General features: G+C 34.6%; 1 protein-coding gene across 5 annotated transcripts in view; it reads left to right on the plus strand.

Annotated features, from left to right (window-relative positions):
* Positions 1-27,804, plus strand: part of LOC149774518 (uncharacterized) — a 643,609-nt gene that overhangs the window by 20,162 nt on the left and 595,643 nt on the right. For 4 of the 5 annotated variants that reach the window (XR_016416846.1, XM_089945254.1, XM_089945255.1 and 1 more), the window contains exons 4-16: positions 10,859-11,099; positions 12,102-12,235; positions 13,381-13,473; positions 14,716-14,904; positions 17,973-18,110; positions 20,117-20,176; positions 20,964-21,107; positions 21,567-21,646; positions 22,192-22,348; positions 22,827-22,931; positions 23,886-24,013; positions 25,712-25,855; positions 27,568-27,736. Coding sequence is in view for 4 of the 5 variants with exons in the window: in XM_089945254.1 (XP_089801380.1) it covers positions 10,859-11,099; positions 12,102-12,235; positions 13,381-13,473; positions 14,716-14,904; positions 17,973-18,110; positions 20,117-20,176; positions 20,964-21,107; positions 21,567-21,646; positions 22,192-22,348; positions 22,827-22,931; positions 23,886-24,013; positions 25,712-25,855; positions 27,568-27,736 (1,782 nt within the window). In the remaining variant the exon portion in view is untranslated. The remainder of the gene's footprint in view (positions 1-10,858; positions 11,100-12,101; positions 12,236-13,380; positions 13,474-14,715; positions 14,905-17,972; positions 18,111-20,116; positions 20,177-20,963; positions 21,108-21,566; positions 21,647-22,191; positions 22,349-22,826; positions 22,932-23,885; positions 24,014-25,711; positions 25,856-27,567; positions 27,737-27,804) is intronic. The other variant, XM_089945257.1, reaches the window with a different exon arrangement.

The following is a 27,804-nucleotide window of genomic DNA, read 5'->3' on the forward strand; positions in this document are numbered from 1 at the left end:
TGGAACTATAGTATGGCTGTAAGAAAGTGCATCGTGCCTAGCTCAGTGTTTGGAATAAGACCTTTACTTGAATTGTCGAAATTCAGTCAGACTTTGATGGACAAGCTAGCGATATGTCAGTGGTGTAAAGAATGTATAGAAAAATGAACTGCATGGCAACCACTAGCTCTTTCTTATCTGCAAAGTTCCACATGTTCACCTACTTGCTGCTGAGTGCATGATACCAATTTTAATTTATGAATATTTAAGAAATTACAAATAGCTACAAATAAATAAAACGTGAAGGGTTTTTGTCGCTTTATTCCTGGCATTACAATGGAGATTTATACACTTCATGTGTGCTAACATGCTTCTTGGAATTGACTGCAAGATTTGCTGGTGGGACTCTCGTTTTTTCCAAAATAGGAGTCCTGGACCCCTAGTTTTAAAATCCTTGCAAGACCTCTGTAAGTGATGTGCGCAATACTAACAGATGACCTTTATAGGTTTGATCTTCTAAGATCCAATTACAATGGAGTTATTCCCCTTTTACCATCAGTACTACATCTCTAATAATCAGATGTATAAACAGCATAGCTTGGGAACCATTTAAAATATTTTGATGTATTTTGGTTTGTGCATTGTCTCTAGATTGAGGGTTCCTATTCTACCGTGAAATCGGGACAAAGTCGGGAGAAATTATAATTTTGTTCCCCGACCGTGAAAAGTGCTTGAATTTTGCAAATATTGACGAAAGTTGGGAAAACCCTGGGAATTTGCCTCAACAACTTGACGTCCGAAACAGTTACGTAATTGAGTCGTAACTGAACTGATCGTGATTTAAAGTTATGGAGTTCTAACCAGAATATTAGGAGGTTGCAGTATGCATCATTTGGGTGCTTGCCATACATATATTTTTTGAGACAATGCAAACGCTCTGTGGATTAGATTCATTTAATAGACTTTCTGTTTCACAGACAGGTTGATATCCATATTATTTTTAATGGACGGTATGAAAACCAGTCTAGCATCACAAGAGGCCAACATAGTGGCATTAAAGCATGGCCGCTTAGCGAATGGGCTAGCAAACTTAAACGTTGTTAAATCGAGTTATACCTGCATGAAATCGATACAAAAATTATTTTTTTCAGAAATTGCGAGTATTAAAATCGTTATGTCTTTAATATGCTGAAAGACAATACAACTAATGCGTTGATGAAATCTGAGCTGGTATTAGCAATTTCAATAGCTAGTCGCATGATAACACAGAATCTCACAACCATCATTTTCAAATAATGTAGATTTTTTTAAATGAAATTCGTATACTGGTTGTAATAAAAAGGTACAAACGCGAAAGAGCACAAAACTCTCTATATTTATTCCGAGACCAACTTCAGGAGTCTTGTATCACGTGTCTACTAGCTGACATGTGCTCTATCATGCAGGGAGCATATGAAGCAAGGAACCAGAATACTCTGCTTGATGAATCAAGCTGGCCAAGTTTCTTGTAGTTCTCGAAATTATATGTTCTTTCTGGTTTTTACAAAAGGGATCAGACTTTCATTTATTTTTAATTGAAATTTTGTACAACAACATTAAAAATGAGTTTGTTGTTGATATCACGTGACTATAGGACTTCCGATATCGTAGTATGAGATTTGTGAAGTCATGTGACTATTACCGCAGATGGCGAGTACCAGGCCAGGTTTCATCTATGCTGAGTTTCGTCTAGCCTCTCAGCGGATTAAAGACATAGCTATTATAATACTTGCCATTTTTGAGAAAATAAATAATTTTCATATCGATATAACATAGTTTAAATTTGCTAGACCCGCTGAGCTGAACTTTGGTGCGAAACTATTACACAGTGACATGTAGCTTGAAGTATTGGTTTCAAAACTTAAATGGAACGCATGAGAAATGGGGAATTGTCATCCCTTTTACTATATATTATGAAATGATAATAGCCCTTGTATCAATATAGGTTTGGGGAATAGAAGACAAGTTGATTTTACAGCAAATTCAGTCCTTGTTTATGCAGCAATACACAATTTTGACAGTCTTTTGTCAAAATTTGAATCAACCCTTTTGTAAATATCTTTCAATGATGAAGTTGTAACCAAATCGTCTTAAGGAGCTTTCGTTGGTTGACAAATCTGGTTTGAGATTTTTTGGCATACATAAACTCAGGGTTGAACTTTTTTTCGTTACAAGATAAGATTCTAATACTTTGCATGGATTGGTTTTTTATATACTGTGATAGGACCGTTCCGGTGGCCTAGTGATTAGAGCGTCCGCCTCGGAAGCGGGAGGTCGTGGGTTCGATCCCCGGCCGAGTCATACCAAAGACTTACAAAAACGATGTTAACAGCTGCTTCGCAAGGCGCTCAGCATTAAGAGGTTAGTGTTAGGACTGGTCTGCCTGATGTCAGGATAAAATGAAAAAGACGAGTGAATGATTGGGATTGTATATATATATATATATATATATATATATATATATATATATATATATATATATATATATATAGTTGATGTACTTGGGTATTTATTTTATAGATTTGTTATGCAAAGATAGAAGTGTAATCTATTTGCTGCAAAAAATTGAGAAATTATTGTGACTAAGTTACGATATGAACACGGACATGCACATAAAATAACTTAAGCACCAATATCATTGGAGAACAAATTCATGTGACATTAAATATTGTGAAATTATTGAAGTCAAGGTGAAATTTTTTGGTAAGTTTGTTCGTTATTCAAATGATTATTTTGTTATATATTATGATCATAAGTTGCATCAGGAGCAGTTTTTTATGATTGTAAAATGCATTTTCAGCTGAGAGCATTTGGCCCTCTGGTCCCCCAGATCAGGGGCGCTGCCCCACCATACCCGGTTGGTGGAGGACCTCCAACCCCCCCCCCTTTTAAATTTTCAGCTTTTGTTTAGTGGAATACCAAAATCGTATGTATTATGGGGCAGTTCTTATGTATGGAGCTTATAATTCGTGCCAGTAAACTTGTATCATTAGAAAGCTTGTAAGAAAAACTGTTCCCGAACCATTCAAGTTACTCTGATGCAAGTTGGTTTGAATATTGTTTCATAAACTATCACCTACTTTTATTTTCTGTGGTCTAATTAACAAATGGGAGACTTGTATCTCCTTGTTTGCTTGCACTTTATTGGATTTGGCATGTGACGTCATATTGATCTGATGTTACGTTTGATTTTTTTTTCTCCATATTTCACAGATGATTTAGACGAGTTGAGGTACTTTATTTCCAATCATCCCAACTCTCCTATCTCTAGCATAATTGTATCAGGGAATATTGCATTTCTGTCAATAGTGTGCACCTTTATATATGATGAGACCTTGGGTTAGTTTGACGAGTTATGGCCCTGAGATACCGTTCCGGTGGCCTAGTGGTGAGAACGTCCGCTTCGGAAGCGGGAGGTTGTGGGTTCCAATCCCGGCCGAGACATACCAAAGACATATAAAAATGGTACTAACAGCTGCCTCGCTAGGCGCTCAGCATTATGAGGTTAGTGTTAGGACTGGTCGGCCTGGTATCAGGATAATGTGACTGGGTCGGACATCATGCTACATGTCCGCGGCATGATGCCCCAGTGCTAGACATCACTATAAACTGCCACACTGCAGACATCGTAGCGATATGACTGAAAAATTGTTAAATCTACGTTAAAGCTCCAAATCACACACACACTCTAGCCCTGAAGACCATTTCCTTCAAACTTTCTATTTACAACCCTTAAAAAATGTTGTCATGGTATTCTCAAGAAATGTACAGAGGGGCTCTTTGCGATGTACTTATCGCTATTAGTTCTCGTTACTGTTTTATGCTGATAGTTTGATGCAGGAAAACTTTGTTCCTTTTAACCAGCCTTTTTCTTCTAGATTAGTTAAGTTCCAAATCATAAGAAATAGAAACTGGTGTTAGAAGGTGCATACTCTAGGATTTAGTATTTATTAACATTAATTTGAAATAACAAGGACTTGTTGTTGAAAGTTCATATTAATTTTCTGTAGCTGATATATCATCAGCTCTAGGTCCACAGGGTTGGGGCCTTTTGTTTCTTGGTCTAGCAGCATGCCAGATTGATGGGATCTAGGTACACAAGACATAGTCTGGCATATTGTTTCTTGGTCTAGCAGCGTGCTAGTTTGATGGGATCTAGGTACACAAGACATAGTCTGGCATATTGTTTCTTGGTTTTGCTGCATGTCTCTTTTTGATGTCATCGCTTGAGTTATTTTAAGCCATCACGCTTTGTGAGTTTAGAGGCATGATTCCTGCGAAGATTTATAAAAACGTTTGCATCCATGAATGAATGAATTAATGCTGTGCACTTCGTGTTTCTGCATTTACTCTTCATATAAAGTAAACAACATCACTTCATCCTTGCTCCTTTGATTATATTACAATTACTCTTGTCTCCTGTGAGCATCATTAGATGTTTGGGGACTGGATTACAATTGATTTTACAGAAAATTCAATCCTTTATTATACGTTAGTATATAATTTTGATAATCTTATCAAATTTAAATTTACCTTTTTCTAATTATGTATTTTTAAATGATGGATTCTAAGGAAATTGTCTTAAAGCATTTAGGTTGTTTGAAAATTGTTTTTCAAGTTTTGATTGGCATAGATTAATTCAGCATTAATTTTTCTTTTTACAACTTTACAAGATTCTAGCACTTTATATTTGCTTTTTATTGTAATAGGAAATGTTTACTTTGTAGAACATATATATAGATTGTTATCTTGATTTACTTCTGATTATTCTGATTTCTTTAGAACTAAAGGGTTGAAGGAAATGCAGCTAATTTATACTATTGTTTCCTCATACCAACATAATCCATATTAAATAGAAATCTGCAAATTTTGTATGAATTTTCAGTAGTCAAAACTGGTTTGTTATGATACATTTTATGTTTTATTACATGGTGATACGTCTGATTCAGATGTGGGAGTCATGAAATAGAAACATCTTTTATTTAGAGTAATGCAAATTTTCTAAAATGTTCTTTAATTCCATTTATTTAATGGTCATCTGTTAACCTTGGAAAAAAACCCAAAACGAATATCGTCCTGGACAAAATCAAGGTAAAAACCTGGAAATGTTTCTTTAAAACGAATGGGAACAAATCAAGTACTGCTTATTTGTCATTAGTCATACTTGTTTCTTGTGATTAATTTTGTTATTGCATGTCATCAGTCTGATTTTGATGTTATGGGAGAGCTATCAAATAGAATCATCTTTAGATTTGCAAAACACGGGTTTTCTAAGATAAATGCTCTTTATTTCCATTCATTAATGATCATATGTGAACCTTGAAAATAATGAATTTCATTTTAGAGAAAGAAATTTGGAAAAGACATGGAAATTTTTCCTTAAAAAACCCACAGGGACTGTGCTTACAAGTTTAAGCACTTTTCCAATTTCACAGTATATAGCATTGTTCCATACCTTTCTGACCTACACAATTAATTTTCAAGCTAAATCTGTCACATAAAGTTCGGAATGTGCTTTCTATGAATTGTATATATACCTAGATCACTTTGCCCAAGTGTTTACGAAATCGTACGATCTAATGCGGTGGTATTTCCAATATGCGGGTATGTCTGCCATTACAATTTACAGGTTGACTTTGGGTTCGAATTGATTAATTAAGAAATTAATGCAAAAGTGAGTTAAAATCTTAATTTTTTAAATTAAATAGGCTTAATAACGATTATTTTCTTATAACAAAAATAACTGACATATTGATGTTTAAGTTTGGAAACATCACTTAGTATAATTTCATCATTAAAAAATGGTAGACCTGTGTTGATAAATAACTCTATAAAGAAAAGGTTCATGGTCAGTCAGCTATTAAAAAATGGGCCTGTGAATCAGCAAGAGTTTGTTTGTCTGTACAGTTGGTGTAAACAGAACATGCATTTTGCCTTGGACTACAACAGAACATTGTTATAATTAGCCTCAGTACCTGGGTTCAGTGAGGGAGTGTCTCAAACGTAAACTGCTGTCTTTCATTGTATGTCTAAAAAGTCACAGGGCTAAGTCGTTTTCACTTCTAGGCAAAAATGATATTTTTTTGATGACTTCATTGCCCACTTTACCAGCTTGACTCATGGCAAGCATGTTTGTGTGCATCTATGGATGTGTGTACATGTATGTGTGTTTATATATATGTGCGTGTGTATGCACACTCATTTTATATCTTCTGTGGTATTCTAAAAACATGTTTTGTGTAAGTTGCTATAAAGGCATGATTCTTGGCTTCACCAAGGAATAGAAAATCCATCATATGGGTGATATTTGCTAAATATTTCTGTTATTAATCTGTTTCAAACATGTACATACAGAGGGAGAGTGGGGTGGACAATGTTTGCTCTATGTTGTATTTCATTGAACTATTTTACCAGGTTTTCTTTTGAAAGAATCTATTGATGACAGGTAATAACCTTTATAAATGCACACTTGTGTCTATCCTCGTCCCTTCCTTTATTCCTAATAACGCCTGTTAGCAATACATCCTGTTGGTTGATTTTTCCCATTTTGTTGCAAGACCAGGAAGTGTAGATTACAGGTACATGTATATTGCAAGGGCAAATTAAGTGTCCTGTAGATAAGCTTATAAAGGGATGCTAAATATTTATTGCTCCCTTCATGCTTGATTGATATTGATTCATTAGTGTACATTACTGTGCTATGACCATACACTGGATTAATAACAGTTGTTTGGTCACTCAGCTGCTTTGAAGTGCTAAATGAGAAAAGTAGTTTGATCATTGATTTGATGCTTTTAGAGTAACTGTTGGAGAATATGTGTATGCAGATACAACTGAAAGGATCATTACTTTCGTCATTTGATTACATCTTGACAATGCTGTTGTTTTCTGATCTTTTTTCTGCATGCTAATTTGTCAACCTTATTCAGAGAAATGATTTGTAGACTTGATATATAATGCTTAATATCATTGAATTTGTTTATGGCTATAACTGTTGCAATCATTAAAATCAGATGATGTCAAAATGCAAACTAGTATGAACAAGACAGAATTTTTCAAATTAATTGGAATTGCCATATTGTGTTCAATTTTTTGTGGAGCTTTGAAGATGTCACTTTACACATTGTGAGGGATGTGAACCATATATTAATCATAATATGTATGGAAAAAAGTATTGGCCATTATAGTTGTAGACATTATGAGAAGTTAATTTGTCATCTTGATTTTTAGAAAATATTTATAACTAATTTGTTTTGTGTCCTGTTTATTGAAGCAAACTTGAACATAATTTTGAAAGGTAATTTACCTTTTGCCTTTTTGGGTGGAACTTGCTAAGAGGAGCAGCATCAATTGTTCAGCAATAATAACTGTACTAAGAAACAGGCAAGTAAAACAATGCAAATATATAGGTTAATCTTTCTAAGAAACAAAATAGGCAAATATCTACTTATGGCTTTGCATCACACATGACATACATAGCTACAGTATACAGCTTACATAACTTGGTACCTAATAATAACCTTTTGCACATAATTGCAAATGTAACCCTTGACATTTAGACATCAGACAGCTGACTGAAACTTTTTGGACAGCACTGTCTTTTAAAGTGTTTGCATCCATGTTTAAGAACAGTGATGGGCCACTGAATATAATTTTACTTTACTCGGAATAATTTAAGAGGGATAAAGCAAAAAGACATTCAGCCAAACACAAGGCTTGAGCTTTGGATATATATATTTCCACTCAGTCTGCAAATAATTTTGCATCATTCTTTTTATTTATACTTAATCATGCTGAAATATCTAACAATAGTTGTTTTCACTGGCAATGTTAAGTATTGCCTCTCCCCACCTCAAGCTCCCCCCACTCTCAGCAGATAAGACAATAGTACCACTTTTATCAGTCTTTATACATTTGTGGGTAGGTATTTTTGTCAATGTTTATTTATTTGCAACACCCATGGTCATTTCTAGATGTGAAGCATCGTGTGCATTAATTTTTACAGGTACAGGGGTTTTCCCAAACAATTTGAGTGAGAGGGGAGTGCTGTGGTACCTCCACTATCAGGGGTTGGGGGCAAAGACCTTGGCCAAAAATGTTTTTAAGAAAGTTATAGTGGGTAAAATCAATGTATCCTCAAAGCAAATAACAATTTTTTTAAAAAGAATTTTACATGAATATTGGGTCTACAAAGGGTTTAACAGTTTTAAAACATCAACGATTCCAAGGTAACAGAGTTTTTAACAATTACAATTTGTTTTCAATTTTCTTTCAAAACCTTGTCCTGACTAGGGTCCATGTTTAGAAAAACAACCATCAATGTAATATTCAGAAGGAAGGTCAAAAGCCTTTGAGAAGGCATGAATTTCATCGTTAATAAATTGAGCTAGTTTATCTCTTGTACATGCTAGATGAACTTGTAACATTTTTCCAAGATCATTTGTTCAAAATTAAAATTTTCTTCATATCGTGATGAGCCAGCATAAGAAAACGTGTTCAGACCATTTCAGAAAAACAAAAGAATTGGTCGGGTAAACATACGAATGCATCTTAAGGCTTCTTCTAAGCTCAGCTGATGACTTTTTATAAACTTTACTGCTATGGAAAGAAAAACTCCAAGTTCTAATGACATTGATGGTCTCTAAATTATGTTTTGGAGGCATATTTGCTTTGCTTCTTTCAATTTGAGATAAGGCTTTTTAATTAACTTATGGATTTCAACATGGTGATAAATAAATTATTATTCCATAAGCATTTTCTTGCATAGATTTGAGTGAATCTGAAATGCGTGCGATCTTTGATACCGAAATAACAATAGCGAATGGACATGGAAGTACCTTCAAAAATGGTGCTGTTTTGTATTATTGTGGAATAAACAAGATCATTAAAAACTTCAGAAACGTTGATTTGCTGAATATAGGTGGGTGCATGCAGCTGAGTTGCCAGGGTAAATCCCTGGACCCTGTCGTCTAATGACTCTAATGACACGACTGGTAAACAACTTTGCTTTTAGTTTTCACTGGCTTAGTACTGGAACTTGGGAAATGATTCCCATCTATGAAGTATTATTTTATGTATGATTATCACTGTAAAAATCAGTTAGAATGTTCAGGTTTCTCTAATTTTGTGAATATTTTTGCATTTTAAATGCAGGTCTTGTTAATAAGGTTGCTCATTAGTGGCATGTAAACTTTTTTTATATATTGTTAGATTGACCTTTTTTATGCTGGGTCATAGAGAACTGTTTTAGTTCAATCACACTGTGGCTCTTTATTCTTGTCAGTATTGTTGATTATATGCATCATAATGCTTGCATGTATGTAGAGTGAGACAGAGCAGTGAAGATGATATTTCTCATTCTTGCCAGTCCTTTGTTGGGAAACTTAGATCTTGCCTGTGATATGAGAATAATCTGGTACACAGTAGGTGCTGTATGTGCAAATTTGGGCGACTCATATTTGGCAAGCAAGTTTTATGCATTGAGAAAGAATGTATGATATGTTTTGTATACAGTCTGAAGTTTGAGCATATTCTTGTGAACTGGAAAGAGAATTATCACAGTTCCTGAAACTGAACGAACACTTTTAGATCCAAAAGATGAGGTACTGTTGCTAGAATTAGTAAATATAGAAAATCTTGTCGAGATCAGATTTGGGTGTGCAAAGTGTGGATATTTTGGGTAATGGATATGCATGATTTTTCTCATCTGACTACAAGGCAGTAGAAATTGTTCCTATGCCAAATATTATCAGCTGTCTTGTATTAGTCACTGGTGATGGGGCGATGTGGCATTTCATAAGAGGGCTTGCACACTGAGAAAGCATACAAGTTGGACTCCTCCCATGTACATACACCTGACTGTGGTGTTTTCAGCATTAGTAGGGAATCAGCATAGTGATGGGACACTTGACCAAAAACCTACTTTGAAGTTTCTTCATCTCCATGCTTTTTTGTGGAAATATTGTTGTGAATGATGACTTGATGTTTTCCTGATTTTGCAAGATTTGGATTATGTGATCCTACTTTACTTTTAATATATGGGACTGGTAGAGTTTTGGAATTCTGAAATATTGTTGCTCAACCATGAGGAAGAAAAGGAGGCGCAGCAATAGTAGATTGCGAAGAACAGCAGTAAACGTACAACCAGTTAAGTAGAATTATTATTTTACTGTTGCCATAACCTCGATAGATATCATGTTTATCTAAGAAAGATTGATATCTTGTCTTTTTCTCTGTCCCCACCGTACAAGTAGAGGGAGCATATGGTGTTCCCCATGTCTGTCTGTGCCATCACATCATGTAGTGTTATGTCCATCATGAATTTAGTTACTGCCCAGTTGGTATGATTGGAATCCAATTTGTTTTGGGCTTTACAGTGACAATTTGGACTGGATGGGTGGATTCCGCTGTACGAATTGTACCTAAGCAAGGCCCTATTGCATGAAGTCATTTTTCTAAAAATGTTGAATGTTCAGGCATATTAATCCAACAATTTTAGATGTTAAGGGTGGAGGAGTGTATTTTTCAGCCTTGGAAGACAAAGTAAACAGTTGACCTTTAAACCAAGTTTTATTTGGAACGTAATAGGATTATTATAGACCAATGGGACTTAAAAGTAGCACACTGTTTGTATATACACACAGTTATTAAAAAAGAAAGCTGTCATTCTTACAAGATCTGATTCCATAAAAAAAAATAACAGCAGAGATGATAATAATGTTACTATTAATAATACTATTATAATTTCTGCAAGGCTTTTGCATTCAGATCCCTTGAAATTAATCAAGGAAAACCATAAATGTTTCTATTTGAATTTTGATTTGCTGTTTGATTATTTCAGCCCACAGAGACGGAAGCTGAGTCACCTGTGGTAGAGAAACAAAACAAGGATCCTACTGAAGGTACCAAAAACCAAGACAAGGTAGTTGCTACGGAAACGACCCCACCACTACTTATTGTGAATGAAGACGTTGTGGATACAGTGGATATTACCATTGCGAATGTGGACAGTAGTGATGTGAGTGTAGCCGTCGAAAATGAGAAGAATGAAAAGCTGAAGCTGAAGTACAAGTACAAGGAAGGTAGGACGCTGAACTTAATAAATGAAATACAAATTTTAATGGAAGAAAATTTAATATGACCAGAGTTCACCTTTCTGTGCAAAATAATCATTTCACTCGCATGCCTTCACCTCTGTGAGAAATATCAAGTTTATAAACTTAATAAAATTAGTCAGTTTTTATTTCCATTGCTAGAACGTACAGTTTGGCATCAGCTTTGTCATTTGTACATTATGTAGGCAGTGTTTAAGTAAGATGTAAAAACTTAGACTTGGTTGAAAAGGGTGGAGAGGAAGGGCTGTACATTTTGTACTTTCCATGAAGTCTTTCATTGGATTCTTTAGTATTTGTTCAGTACAAAACGCATACTTAGCTTATAGTGACTAAATTACAATTAAGTAGTTAACGAGGAGAATTCTAACCGATAAGCCTTCAGCTACTAGTCTCCATTTTCCCCCCTAATAAAATACAACTTTATCAAAATAAGAGTTCACCTTTTGATGCCATGAGCCTTAGAACTGGTCCCGGCTCGAAGCCTTTGTATTTTGACAGTAAGTGGCTTTAAGTTTTAAAAAAAGTGCATGTATCATTGGGCTTTCATATTAATCCATGGCCAGCCATCATAAAGTTTCCACTAAGTACATTTTGAAGGCACTTGCATACATGCCAAGTCTCCCGAATTGCCCGGGAGTCATTTTGATTTTCCACTAAGTACATTTTGAAGGCACTTAGTAACTTGGATTTGAACCATTTTTAATATGAGGATATTTTTTTAATGGGGATATATGTTATGAACCATACTTTAAAAGAAACAGTAGGTCAGTTTGTAGCGTACAGCACAGGACTTACAACCCAAGGGTAATGGTTTGGTACCTGCCTTGCAACTTAGGTCAGTCTGGGATTGGGAAAGGCATTTTCATTGCATGCTGTTGTCAGAGTGTTAAAAATGTTTCTAAAACCTGAAAAATAAGGGAGGAAAAAGATATGTTGACATGCTTGTATTCTGTTTTGATCTGGTTTCAGACCAATGGTCTCCAATTAATCATAAAGGTAATAAGCAGTATGACAGAGACTTTCTTCTACAGCTGCAGAATGCCCCAGAGTCTACGCTGAAGCCGCTTGATCTTCCAGATATCACATACATCATTACTGAAAAGGTAAACAGAAGTTTGAACAAAAAAATGTTACCCTCGGGCTTAGTTTTTGTACCATATATAACCTTTGCACGCCTTGTTTTGACTGCTGCATCATTTTTTACTTGTGATAAACTGCAGGACCATGCCATCTCTACACTATTGTGACAAATGAGTATGTAGATTATTGTATATGGTAATACAAATGGTCTTTTGAAATAACATATGGTTAGAGTATATATATCTGAAACATTTGATTCTGCTTTCTTTCTCTCGTTGAAATAATGTTACACATGTTCCATTAAAAGTGGACAAAAAAGTGTACAATATAAAAAATTTCTTAAATATTTCTTAAAGAAACTTTGCATTGAATTTTATTTCTGCATTTTACAGTTGGCTGCAGAGGATCTTTGAAGTTGTTTGTTAATTTACTAGATGGTTCTGAATTTCAATGCCAATTTCTTTACTTCCATTGCTTTTGTGCACGTGATTCTGATCATAATTGGCAGAGTTCAGGATTGTGAGTACACAGAAGGGTAGAGTATGGGCTGCAAAGCCAAAACGTAAATGCAATTAAAACTGACCAAGATGATGAAGAATTGCGCAGGAATTTTTAATTCTTTCATTGGTTGATTTTGGATATTGGTTAAAAAGGGTTATAATATATGCAGCACTTTGCAGTTGTTTGTGGATTGTTTTCTTCTATATATCTCATCTGTATTTTGCTACACGGTTCTAATAGATTATGATTTGTTCTAAAAGAATGTCCCGAAACATCTTTAGACCCCCCTTCCGAATGTTGATACTAATGGCAATCAACATTTAGATTTTGGTTTTTAAAGAAAGAAAATGGCATTTTTCTGATACTTGTGAATTCAACTTTTCTGAGGAAACTTAGGTATAAACATTATAATGGATGAGATGTGGACAAATTGTATTTTTATTTGTGTTAGAGATGAGTGAAAATGGAACACTTATAAAATCTGCATACATGTTAGATGTTTTCAAAAAGTATTTTGTGATACGCGTTATTAAATGTAATATTTTTGAGAAATGAAGATGCCCAGAAATTTGTGGTTTTGGATGAACACTTATGATTAGGTTGAAAATGAACTATTCATTTCACAATGTTTCATGATATTGTATATAATTTGTGATATTTTTTCCAGCCCACTTTACGACTTGCGAACAGAGATTTTGCTGAAGGGATCAACTTTGTGGACTTTACACACGGATATGTATGGTCTGGTGGTCCAGATAGGGTATGTATTGTTATCTTTACTTGACATAATTGACAAACAGTGATGATAATTTGGTGTTATGATCTAGGCGTCTGGCAGAATCATACCTATAAAGCCAGCAATGTCCCGTTACTACTAGTGTTGCTGATGGTAATTTTGTTGTAAACCAGTCTGTAGTGTTTCTCTGTTACGAATAACTAGGTCATTCCCATTTAGAAGCAGAGGTGGTTCAACTATGATTAATATATATATAATCAACAATTGGATTGTGGCCTTTTCTGATACTTGTGAAATCGACTTTTCTGTCAAACATAGGTATGACCATTATAACGGATGAGATGTGGACAATTTTTATTTTTGTTAGAGATGAGTGAAAAATGGAACACTTATAAAATCTGCATAAATGTCAGATGGTTTCAGAAAGTATCTTTTATTTAATGATATGCGTTATTAAATGTAATTTGTCTGAAGACTGAAGATGACCAAAACTTTGAGGTTTTGGATGAACATTCTGGTTTAGGTTGAAAATCAACTATTCATTTCACATTATTTCATAATATTGTATATAATTTGGGATATTTTTCCAGCCCACTTTACGAATTGCGAACAGAGATTTTGCAGAGGGCAGCAGCTTTGTGGACTTTACACCCAGATATGTATGGTCTGGTGGTCCAAATCGGATATGTATTGTTACCTTTACCTGACATAATTGACAAACATTGATGATAATTTGGTGTAATAGATAGGTGTCTGGCAGAATGATACCAATAAATTATATAGCCAGGAATATCCCGTTACTACTAGTTTCGTTCATGGTAATTTGTTGTAAATCATTCTGTAGTATTTCTCTGTTACGAATATCTAGGTCATCATTCCCATTTAGAAGCAGAGGTGGCTGAACTATGATTAAAGTACGGTACTGCCTAGGAAGCTGGGTGAGGAAAATTAGGGACGAATGCATTAAAACATTTAAGATGACTGATAGACCCGAACACTGGAAGTTGCATTTGTGTGCCTTTGATTGCTTGTGTCAAATATGTTCGTTAGATGTGACAAAACTTGAGAATTTGTAACGGTTTGATAGATGTCTTTTGCACCACAAGTAGTTTTCAAGGTAACGGGATTATAGTTATTTAAAAAAATTTGAAAGTGACTGAACATTTGTGGATAATTGTCCATTCCTGACTGTGAAAACTTGTGTTTATATTCAGAGTTTATATTCACATCGTGTTGTGATAAAGTTTGATGGCTTTCTGCTTGCAGTCAGGTGGAGTTCCACGCAGGTCGAGTGGTCAGCGAGGTAGGGGTGGTCCTGGAGGAAGTGCAATTCAGACAAAGCACATAAACCTTTCAGTACAAAAATACATTGAGCTACATCATGCCAAAGAGGCCCGGAAACCTGGGCATCGAGTTGAAAAGATAGACCAGGGTGAGGCGGACATAAAGAGTGAAGTAAGTTCAACTTATTGAAGATTATACTTCATTTCTTTTAATAATTAACCCAAATCAATTAAAGACATTTCAGTATTTTCTAAGTTAAGTAGCATAAAGCAAAAGCTTACCTAATTCCATTCTTGATTTGAATGGGTCGGTGAAAATTTGTTCAGTATGCATATGTAAAACATGGTTCAAATCAGTAACATTTAAAATATGCTATACTTGCAAACGTGGTATTTAATATTAGTGTAGTCTGAGCTGTGGCAGAGAAATATTGATATCTTTAATTCTGGTTTTGCTGGAATCATTCCGACGTTGGAAACAGTATTTCACACTCTGAATATCCTTTGATGTCTTTAACAATAAATTGATTTCATGATGTAAATGCTGCATGCTAAACCAGCTTGTTTTGTGCTTTCTTTTTCTCACATCATGTGTTCACAAGAATATGAGCCAAACTGTTAAAGCATACCATCACCATATTTGTTTCCATTGTTTCATAGAGAGCATTGCCACATAGTGGTGGCATTCAGATAAAAGTGAAAGAATGTCAGATGACTATAAAACAAAATATGGACAACTATATATGGCTAAGTGTAAAGCCAAGATGAAAATCAAATACAAATACTTTGAGGAATATGCGTCAACCTTACCCTGATGAAATCAGTAAATTGCATTTGGGTGAAAGAGTATGTTGCCTTCGGATAGACATTATCATAAATTGTGGAGGTCTTAATGTCATAAGAGACATGTTTCTACTAAGAAGTACATTACTATGGCAAAAGCAGTGGAATATAGTGTTAAAATGACTTCATCCTTTACGACATCAGCACAATACGGTGTAACAAACGCTGAAGTATGTTGTGAATAATTTATTGTCTAATATGGACTTCCAATATCTGAGGCAGATGGTGCTGGAAAACGCTTCCAGAACCAAACGAACTGGCGTTATCCACACTCTGGGAAATAACAGTGCTTGTCAGATATCAGATTGTATAGGGATTATACTATTGAAACCTATCCACTGATACATTTACTGGTATTAATACCAGAAAAATGTTGGCAGCAGCTGGTAGTTATGATCTAGAGCATTGGCATGAGTTGCTAAATAAATGTAAAAGTGCAACTAGAGACAATCTGCATGATAATATTGTCACAATATAATAATGGACCTTACGTGAGATGACAGTTCGCACTGCCTACCAAATCACGTGATATGACACCCTGCTAACCTCTGACAAAGATGTAGAATTCGGCTAAGAAATGCGTTTCAGCATAAGTGATATGTTTATTGAAAATGATTTGTATTATTCTTAAAAATGTGACATTTCAAATTTGCATAAATTATACCGCGGTAGACAATATTTATATTTGTAGCTCAAGTTCTTATAGCAATAATCTAAGTGTTTTATTTCCGTAAAAAATAAAACTGAATTTTGAAGCTGCTCGAGAACCTAGTCATGTACAAGATGCTAAGGTCTTTAGTATATAATCTTATCCTTATTAACTTTTTCTGGCTTATGTTCAGGTTGCCTTGGAAGTAAATGACTTAAAACTTAATAACAAACTCCAAAATAATTACTGTTTAGAAGCATACTGTTGTACATAATAATTTAAAGTTCTACTATATTCATCAGATGGAATTTTGATCAATAATGTTTGTCGATGTAAACATGGAAATGCATGCTTAATATAGGACGATAATCATCTGAAACCATTGTTTTTGTATTTCTCTATTATTACATTTTTGTATTCCCCACCCCTCTGTCAATAAGAAAGTAAAGCTCCACTAAAGTGTCTGAAAGACAGAGACAATACATCACTGTTTTGGGGATAAGCAATCATTGAAGTGTAAATTTTCAAACTTTCAAATAATACAGTATGGGGTGCAGTGCTTCCTATACAAGAAAAATAATATGCACCAAAGCCCGAAAGTGTGTGTGTGTGTGGTCTCCAACAATATTTTAGAAATGTTTATTTTTACAACCATTTTTCAGTTTCAGTTGGGTTTTTTGGCATTGACGGGACATGCTGTTCTACATACTATTAAGCAAACAAACTTGCTGTAATTGTCATCAATTGTTTCTATATTCAGCTGATTGTACGCGCAACCACAAAAGTCATTCTCCATCGACGTTTTTCTTTATTTAGGGAAAGGAAGAAATCTAATTCCTCCATTTAGACGATGAGGATATAGACAGTCGGAATAACTATGCTCCCAGTACCTTCTTTGCACCCTTATTTATTAAGACATAAACAAATCATTGCAAAAATTGTAAATACTTATCAGTCAATTCAGTATTGCCACAAGCAGCTTGTCGAAGGAAAATGGTGGATATAAGCAATGCCTAGAGGTGTGTTTAATTTATGCTTGCTGATTGTTTAATTGATCAGTATGATTGACAAGTCAAGATAGGTTCAGGTTTTTTCCCCAGTGCTCATACATATTGTATTACTGTAAAGTAAAATATTAACATTGATATTATTTTATTTGCATGTGATTAAGAGGTAACTGGTTATATATTTTAATTATTTGTTACACTATTATCTGATTATGCTACAGCTGTTCCTTAATTAATGCATTATGATGTACTAAATAAAATTAGCCTATATTTAGTGAAAAAGTTTTAATGATTAGTCACCATGCGAATAAAACTGATTAACTGTTGTGAGAGTCCATTGTATGATGCCTTATTTTAGATCTCAAAAGTTGGCAGGTATGGATTCGGAATCCAGTTTGCTATGGTGCGAAGTAAATAAACTCTTTTCAATCTTAAATGATATTTAGGAAGTGTATATTAATGCAATTTGTAATATTGTATTCATTTTAAATTTGTGCATAATACTATAAGTACAAGGGCCAAGGAACAATTTCCCAAAAGATGATTGACGAAATGGACCTGTACTACAGTTATGGTATGATAATTACACAGAAAACCGAGGAGGTTATTTAAGATGACACAGATGGACACTGAGATGCATTTAATGTAACGCTGAAATATAAGGTGAGCAGTTTTAAGAAGTTAATAGAGAAAACTAGTCATGTTGGAAATACATAAACACAAACTTATTTTATTTTACAGGAGCTGTTCAAGAAGGTTCAATATATTCTAAATAAAGTTACACCACAGACGTTCCAGAAACTGGTACCTAAGATGCAAGCACTTGAAATAGACACTGAAGCCCGTCTCAAAAGTGTGGTTGACCTTGTGTTCGAAAATGTAAGTTGTTTGAACTTTATGACATGATTTGTTATGGCTACACTGTAAAGGCTACATCGGACACATTGTGTAACAGCTGTCCATCCATGTTGATAATTTGTTTGTGCAAATCTGTTAAAAACCAATCTAATAAATGTGTAATGCAGCAAGATCTATACAATTATGTTAATGCGTTCCTTATCCTGCATGTGTGTTTCTGTATATCTATCGATCATACCTGGTCAGGGAATTAATGTATTCCCACTGATGAGCTGTGGGACTTTTGTGATGTGTCATTAATTTTATATATTTAGGACACTTCTGGCAAAGTGTGCTTATTATGTGGTCCTTCATCCATCATGCATAATGTATTCAGACTAGTTAATCTGACCAATTTGTAGACAGTTTTACTGTTGTATTCTGGGATTATTGCTAGCATAATTGTTTTCGTAACATGTTTCACTGACAGCATCAAAAACATTCTTTTAGAAAGCATATTCTTGACATGGATTTCATGGGCAACTACTCTTGCATTTGGCTGTTAGATAGATGTCCGGTGAGTGCTTTCAGGTTCCACTTGAGACTCATGTTCAACCTAAACTGTATGTTGAAACTTTGATGCATTGAAATAGTTGTTGAATTTAATGTACATTTCAGTTAACCAGGTACTCTGGATATTATTACAATTATGACGTTCCCATGGAATATTTGTGTTAAAAGTCCAGATTTTCAACAAAGCTTAATCTCGGCAGAGACGATTATTTTGCTGTAAGATGTACATTTGCTTTCATGTTTTACTTTTATATTAACCAACCATATTATGCAGTAAAAAATGTGTGTACTATGACACTGGGTAGGAAGGTATGTTTTTTAAAACTTGTATATTATAATGTAGTATATATAATTTACTAAGCACTTCAAGTCCTGGGCAAAACCATCTCAGTTAGATGTACAAATCAACTTTGGGAATTTTTTTTAAGCCTTGGGAGGAAAAACTCTATGGTTTGCAACAACAAAAAAGGGGGACAGTCAGCCAGCTGGTGACATACATGCCAAACACTACATTTTCGGGATAATGATGACACTTTTTTTCTGCACCAAATTAGGTTTTTTGCATGTGGCTTTTGCTTTTTTTTGATAAATAGAAAGATAAAAACAAAGCAATACAAATTGTTTTGTCATTCTTATTTTCTTTTTAATTGTGCTCTTATTAATTTGAGACTTCTGAATAAGATGACTTGCATTATAATGGGGCAAGAGCACTTCATGATATATATATATATATATATATATATATATATATATATATATATATATATATATATATATATATATATATATATATATATATATATATATATTTGTAAACTTTATGTGACCAATTTTCAATAGAACAAAGAGACATGTTTCTTCAAATTTGAAATTTTCCTCAGATTTATTGTCTTGATAAGCTAGTTAGTGGACCAGTCTATACCTTTAGAGACAATGGTGCCAGATGTCAATCAAAATGTTTTACGGGGTGAGTTGTGGATATTATATGATGTTCAATGTTGGAGCAGATGGATGTTTTCAAGTTTCAAAATATCAGATCAGAAAAGAGGACAAAGCAGTGCTTTGTGAACTTTTAATGCGACTATTGTAATACTGATCATGCTTATGTTTGATTGTCAGTTCACTATCATTCAACGAAAGTTACACATATACTAGTTAAAAGGAGTGCTGAATATAAATAAATTTTCACGATTTTGTGTTTGTATTCTGCTTATAATCCATATGGATTTTGCCCTCTCTGAAAGAATTTGACTTGCTACAGAACCACTTTAGTAGCAAGAAGGATGTTTTCAATAGGTGCTATAATTTTGATACGTATTTTATAGATCCACTTTTGGCGTGCAAATTAAGCTTTATTGGCCACTGATAATAGCAATACCACAATCCTGGGTGTGGTGGGTTGGGAGGTGTTATCATGTATGCTGAAGCACAAATTTATTATTATTATTATTACTATTATTATTTTCTGATTTCAGGCTATTAGTAATCCAGGATTTATGGGAGTCTATGCCAATATGTGCAGATGTTTATCTATGGTAAGTAATTTGAAAGGAGGTCAATCATTATATGCAGACCTTAACTTGTAATATTTATATTATTTGAAGCATTTGTCCTGTTGCAGCTCCACATGAAAGAGTAAAATTTGCCTCTGTCCGAGAGATAATGTTTTGCCATTATATCTTTGAAATCAGTTTTAAATTCTTTTAAAATAAAAGATCATTGAGTGAATATAACCCTACCTATAAGAATATTATGAAAATTGTATTAAATTAGATGAATATTTGTAAAAAATGTTTTAAGGAACTATATATCGGTTCTAATCTGATGAACAAGGACAGTTCTATCTAGGTGCATAACCCTACTTCTTTGGGCTATTGTATGGTCACCAAAATACATTTGATCCCACCTAGCTAGTGATTCATTTTGCTAGCTGTCCATTAGAATGTTTATTATCTAGATAGTTGACATGTTATCCATGTCAGCTTATATATAACACAAATCTTGGGCAGGAAAAAATCTGAACATGAAAATGTTGAATAGTAATGTATTTTTTTCTACAACTTCAGAAAAATAATTACAGATATTATTTAATTTTTGTGACTAAGGTCCTGGAGAATTCATTTTGAAAATATTCAAGTCTTGTGTAAGTGAGAGAAACCTATGAGAAACATCAACAAAAAGAAAATTGCAGGCAACACAATGTGCATGAAATGAAATTCCATAAGTTTTTTTCTTCAATAAAAAATAAAAATGAGTTCAATCAAACATTTACAGACCTGGAACTTTAATTTACAACAGTTCATGCCCTTCTATTCATTGTAGTTTAAAGTCCCAGCAGAAAGTAAGCAGGGAGATGTCAACTTCCGAGCCTTGCTTTTAACAAGATGTCAACGGGAATTTGAAAAGGCCAATTCTTCAGAGAAAGAATTTGATTCCAAGAGGAAGGAGATAGAGAAGGCTACTACGGTAAGAGACCAATCGAGCAAGATTTGAAACAAGATTAAGTGTTGGCTTTATAATGTTGCTGCTATGCTTTTTTTTCCCTGTTTTTTTTTAAACATCAGAATTGATATGTGGACCATTTCACTTGATTGTTAAAGTATACAACTTCTTAAACATGTTTTCCAAGATGAAAATAGCACAGGTTTTATTTCATCTGACCTAAAATGGTCCCACTTGTGGCAAATATTGATAAAGTTATTGAAGGGTTTGCAGCTCAGTAGTTTTCCAAACAATTGTATTGAGTATTAATCACTAAATTGAAGACAGAATGCATAAATTTATAGGCAGGAGCTTGTCTTGCATCAACTCTAAATTGTTGTTGCAGCATGTGCCAATAAAATGACAATAGATGCAGGGATGCTGGTTTTCTTGAGTATTTGATATCGCTTTGACTTTACAACAGGCTCAAAATTATCCTTTCAGGAGGAACAAAAGCAGCAGATGAAGGAAGAACTGGAAGATGAAGAAAGGAAATCCAAAAGGAGATCTTTAGGAAATATAAGGTATACTTGCTCTCTTGAACCAGCTCAAGCTTTCTCACAAAACAGTTCATGAGATTCAGAAATTATCATGGAATGCGGAGTCCAAATTGATTTTTTGTAAAGTTTTCTTGGCTGCACGTTATTAATAAGCATTTAATACATCAAGACACCCATGTTATAGCACAAATTGTACCTTACTAGTAAGAGTCCCACTTTGTATGATTCATATCCATCCTGGAATGTAAATGGTGGAGAGCATTTAGTATTTGTTCTTATTTTAGATATCGGAAACATTTCTGAGCTGTTTTTGGAATAGCTTTGGTTTTGTGACAAACATGCGTTAGTGAATTTTGCATAGCCCATATCATCCCGTTTTTGACTACAGTGGTATTGTCAACAGTTTTGCCTACACAAGCAGGGTGAGAGGAAGGTACTATTTTTTGGGCAGGGCATTGTTGCAAGTTTTGTTTTTTAACATAAGTTTGAAGGTGAGGTTTGGGTTAAAGGTTTTCATTTATGATGGGTATGATGTGTATTTAATACAGCTGTGCCTTCTCTTTCAACAGGTTTATAGGTGAATTGTTTAAGCTGAAAATGATCACAGAAAATATCATGCACGACTGTGTCTTCAAACTTTTGCGAACCAAGGATGAGGAAACTTTGGATTGCCTTTGCAGATTGCTCAAAACCATAGGCAAGGAACTCGAAACAGACAAGGCCAAAGTAAGTACATGTTCTGTGTATTTTGTTGAAAAGTTCACTTAAATTTTGGTTGAAGACAAGGCCTAAACTTGAGTGCTTGTTTATTACAGAATGTGTATTCCTATGCATTTTACTGGCATTAATGCAGTTTCCCTTGAAAAAGTATGTAAATTTCAAAATGTTATTATATCCCAATATGTCATTATTGACCACAATAAACTATGAGCTGATGATGACAGTTTTTACATGTCCATGTCAATATATGAAATATTGTTTATAATCGCTTACACGTCTGGTACAACTACAAAATGCATAGATCTTGATATATAAGGGCATAATGTATTGGCAAATATGGGTCTCTTTAGTTGGTAATAAAACAATCAACCCTAAATGCTGGTGCATTTGGATCTCTGTTATTTGCAGTTGGACCTCATTTATAGGTGAGTCTAGACCTTGGCTGTTGACTGTATTATTAATGTATTGATAATTTTTGTTACAGCCTAGAATGGATCAATACTTTGCGCTGATGCAAACGATAGTGAATGAGAAAAAGTTGTCATCTAGAGTCCGCTTCATGCTGCAAGATGTGATAGAACTCAGACAGGTAAATGAGTGCTTAGAAATGAAGTTTTATCTTGCAGTTTAAAATATGTAGCATCATATTTGTAGCATGTACAAATTCTCCATATAATAATTGACATTTTGAATTGCAAGGTTTCAACTGTAGATTAAATATCATTTCAGCTAATTTGAAAATGTACGTTTGTAATTTTTTGTATGGTAACAAGCATAGACACAATTTTGATGTAGTTAAATCCTGTCACTAAAACAAATAAATGAAATCCCCTCCCAAAACAAAGTTCAGGCTATGTTGAATCTGTGGTAGATAAAAATGTTTTGAAACTGCAGAGCTTTTCTTAATTATGTGTAATGGAATCTTGTGTCCATCTGTAGAATTTTCTGCTGTTTTATGACTTGATCTCCTGTAATGTGAAACATAATTTACTGCGGCATGTGAATAAATATACACGAACCATCTTCGTTTGCCGGGATTATTATTCCTCTTGAAAACTAAGTTTGAAGGGTATACTGGAGTAAAAATCATTCAATTGAACATTCACTTTTTTTTTTAATGTAGTTTGAGAAAACTTTGCAGTCTTGTCATCAAACTTGTATACTTTGTTTTACTATAGCTTGAATGTTTACTGTGAGAAAAAAGATCAGTCTCTTTTTGACTTGTCCACATTTTTATTACATGTTGTTTAAATCGATTCATACTTAATATGCTTATATATCCCGAAACGTTTTAGATGTCTTCATGAACTTTATACAATTGTGCAATGACATGATTTGTTAAACTTTGATTTGTACCTGTGGAGCTGTCCCCTTATTTTCGATAGTTGTATTTACATTTCTCTTACTGATTAATGTGTCGTCCTGAAACTTTATAACCTCTTGTGTCATGACTTGACAGTGTGTCTTGCATGGAATATATTCTCGCAAGCATCATCAGGAGACAAGATTTCATTTTTGAAAAATTATGTCCCGATAATTACAGGGTAAATGGGTGCCAAGAATGGTGCCAAGAAGGGACGACATCAACCCCAAAACGATTGATCAGATTCATCGAGAAGTGGCACAAGAAGCGCAAGATTGGACCATGTTTCTGCAAACCCAAGGAGGGAAGTGAGTATCATCAGAATTGTACACATTGGCAAGTTGGTATTTAACATAGTTCAGTGGGATGAAGTATCAAGTCGCACCACAAAAGACACAAGTTAAAATGTTTAGAGTTCAGTGTTTGGGTAAAGCTTTTAGACTTTGCTTTCTTGAATGCAAATGCTCAATATATTTTTTTAACCTGAAGTTCGTGGCAGACCTGGACAGCCCACTGGACTTATGTAGGTGGAGCAGATAGTTGGAACACAGTGTCTCGAGTTGTCCATTCAGGACAGATCGAACCGCTGATCCCTCCAAACTCAAACTCTCAAAGGTAAGACGTGTCTTGTGCAGTTATATACTTTATTTACCTCAATTTGTAATAGCTCATTTGTTAATAAATAGCCATTCCAATATTTTCCAACTGTAAAGAAGGCTGTGCAGATTGATTAAGTCCATTATCCAGGTAGTAGGTTCCTGTTTTTACAAAAAAACAGAAGATTGAGATGTAATTGTAAATTACACAAGTGGAAAGAGTGAAACCTTGACAGATTGAGACAGCATGAAATTTCAATGGATTATGTAAGTGTGGATTTTAAGAGGCATGGTGGCTTAGTGGTTAAATAATTGGTATCTTGCAATCGAAAAGGTGTTGGTTGGAATCTGAACATTAAATCAGTAGAAGTCTGCTACCGTGGTGTGCCTTTGGGTAAGGCACTTTGCTGCAGTGTAGTTGGTAATAATTGATATGCGCATATCTCTGGACCAAGTCAGTCAGAATGGATTTATTCTCGAAGATGTTTAAAGATTCTTTGTTTGATAGTGATTTTTCAATATAGAGGAGTAACAGTTCTTCTCGTGATGCAGGAATGTCAGAATTGGCCCATCGAACGTAAGTTAGCATGGAATATCTCTTTCGTTAGTAAGAGCCAGAACTTGGTAAAGGTTATACAAATCTTGTACTCTTGGTCAGTTGCAGGCTCCATATAAATAAACCTCACATTGCACTGTAATTTTACCCTCCTTACAAAGAACCATCTGCTTGCCAAACCATTTCACTAGAAGACCTTTTTCTCCTTATGAAAAGTTTTGCCTCTGTGATGCAGGGATTGATTACTGCCTGTCTTTACATTGTGCAGTGTCATTGAGTTCTGATATCGGAATCAAATGTTGTATCATGTGTATCAGTTATGCACATTCTGTTGCCTTTACCTTGTTTATCTCCCTGAACTGTCTTTTAAAACATAGACAATAGTTACAGGATAGCAATGTTGAATATTTGAAAATAAACATGATTTTAAGTGGTCTTAGCCAAGCCTGCATTAGTGGGAAGTGAGACAGTAGTAACTGGTGAGAAGTGGGACAGAACGGTAACTTCCTGGTATCGACAGTTAAAGGTTTTAGTTTTTGGTCAAGTTGGTTAAAGCTAATGCATTTTACATCTTGATGGGATCAAAGGCCATAGTCATCTTTAAAATGTCACTTTGTATGAGTTATTATTTGAAACCATGAAGTCTTGGTATTGAAGTTGAGAGGAAAACCCTTAGACGAGGTTTAGTCTAAAAAGAGATTACAATCTTTTAATCCGACAGCATTTCACCTTTCCATCCCATTTTTGGAGATCTCAGACATAATCGTAATGGAAACTACCACAGCATTGAAGGGATAATTCATGTCTACTTCCGTTGAATATCATACATTCTGATATGGGGTTTGTCTCTGTAGGTTTTCTGCTTTGAGTAAAGCAGACAAGTCTGAGGAAGATGGCGGTCGCAGAGGGGGTGCACGAGATAGATTGGGACAACCAGGGCCCCCAACCAACCGTCCCTCTCAGGAATTGGAAAGAGAGAAAGCCCTTGCAGCTGCCAAGTAAGCTTTTTCAATAGAACACTACTTATTGCAGTTTTCATATTTATACAGGACTGTGAAGTCATGAATTTTCAAGTGGTCAGTTTTTATGATTTGACAAAAACGGACAATTTTCTTCAAATTAAAAGAACCCCCGAAAGTGACAAATGTCCGGTTTAATACAGTACAATACATGGCCACTTCCAACATGCTGTACCTGCTGTATCCACATAATTATCTGCCAAAGAAACGCGATTAAATTTTGAAGAATTTTAGTCCTTTGATGAGGTAGCCATTATTAATCCTTGATATAATTGTTTAAGTAATACCCTATGTATGTTTTGGTTTGTTTGGCAAATATTGGTTCCTTTGTTCCATCTAAGTATTTGAATTTCAGCGTGTAACACCTTTCTGTAGATTAATTATTAATCTACTGCTGCACCTCCTGATTCAAATGCAAGTGCCAGCAATTTACTGTAACATGTCCAAATTAATGGATTGTGACAATTGTTTATATATACATTCTTTAACAGTCCAGTTTTACATAGTTTCTTAGATTGGTCATTAATGTAAAACCAGACGTGACCTTGCAGGTGCATGGCTGATATGATTTCTATGGTATATGCATGTATAGTTTGCAGGAATATGCTATCATAAGCTGAACTGCTCCGGTGGCCTAGTGGTTAGAAGGCCTGCCTCTTATGCGGGAGGTCTTGGGTTCAATCCCCGGCCGAGTCATACTAAAGACTTACAAAAATGGTACTAACAGCTGCCTCGCTTGGTGCTCAGCATTGAGAGGTTAGTGTTAAGGACTGGTCGGCCTGGTGTCAGGATAATGTGAGAGACACACACACACACCATCATAAGCTGTGTTTGGAACTCCAGAGAATGAGTGATTTTCATTTTTTGAGTGGATCACAACAAATTCTTACAGACCCTCTGTAACTCCCCTATTGTGATATTCAGAGGATTCACTTGAATAGTATAATATACATGTTTTTGAATTATTATTGTGTAGTTGATAGTGTTAAGTAGCCTTTAATAAGAAAGATCAAAAGGAATGGAAGACGTTTTTATTCATTCCAGGAATTTAGCATAAGCTACAGTGGATTCATGTAATGATGTTAATGATGTTTTTGCAAACATGAACTCTTTTGTACACTTTCAGTTTATTTTAATTGCGATACTGTCATGATACATATTTTATTGAAGAAAATTATTGTACTACTTGTGATGTGACATGATTGGCACAACCTTACAAATCTCAGAATATTGGTGACTTGTACTGCAATAAGATCTTGTTGCTGACATCCTTGTTTAAGTGTAAATGTTTGCCAGTTTTAAATTGGTACTGTTACACATAACTATTTATTTAACCTGGGACACTTTCAGTATTGAATCCTTCAAGTATAGCAAAATAGCCCACCAAACAATGCAACATTACGACATTTATCTTTTGGGGATAATAAATATGTATGGTTAATTCTCAACAACAGGATAGTAGATGAAAATGTGGGCAGTAACTTCTCAAATTGGACGTTTAACTTTTTGTTGAATATTTAAGAACTGCTTTTCATTGATAAGAATTGTTCAGCGCTTGTTATAGTTTGGATTCATCAATTTAACTATTTTAAAAGTTTCTCTCTAGGAGAGTTAACCCAAGTTGACATTTTGTTCTGAGGATATTGCGAGTCAAAAAGTTGGATTTTAAAGCAAATAGTTATCCTTTTCAGGACTATTGTTGCCCAGAGACCATCTAAAGAGAGGAGTGGTGGGCGAGAACCTGAACGTGCCAAGACTGTGGAAAAGCCATCCATTCCTGTCAAAGAGCTCAGAGAGGACCAGATATTAAGCAAGACCCGTGCTATTATGGATGAATATCTGCATATACAAGATGTTGGGGTATTGATTCTTTTGGGTGATATTTCTCAAATAGGTATAAAAAAGATCATAAAAGCTGTTCACATCAT

Source organism: Sinohyriopsis cumingii, unplaced genomic scaffold (genome assembly GCF_028554795.1).
Source record: "Sinohyriopsis cumingii isolate HCF-2022 unplaced genomic scaffold, ASM2855479v2 utg000229l, whole genome shotgun sequence".
In the NCBI taxonomy this organism is placed as follows: domain Eukaryota; kingdom Metazoa; phylum Mollusca; class Bivalvia; order Unionida; family Unionidae; genus Sinohyriopsis; species Sinohyriopsis cumingii.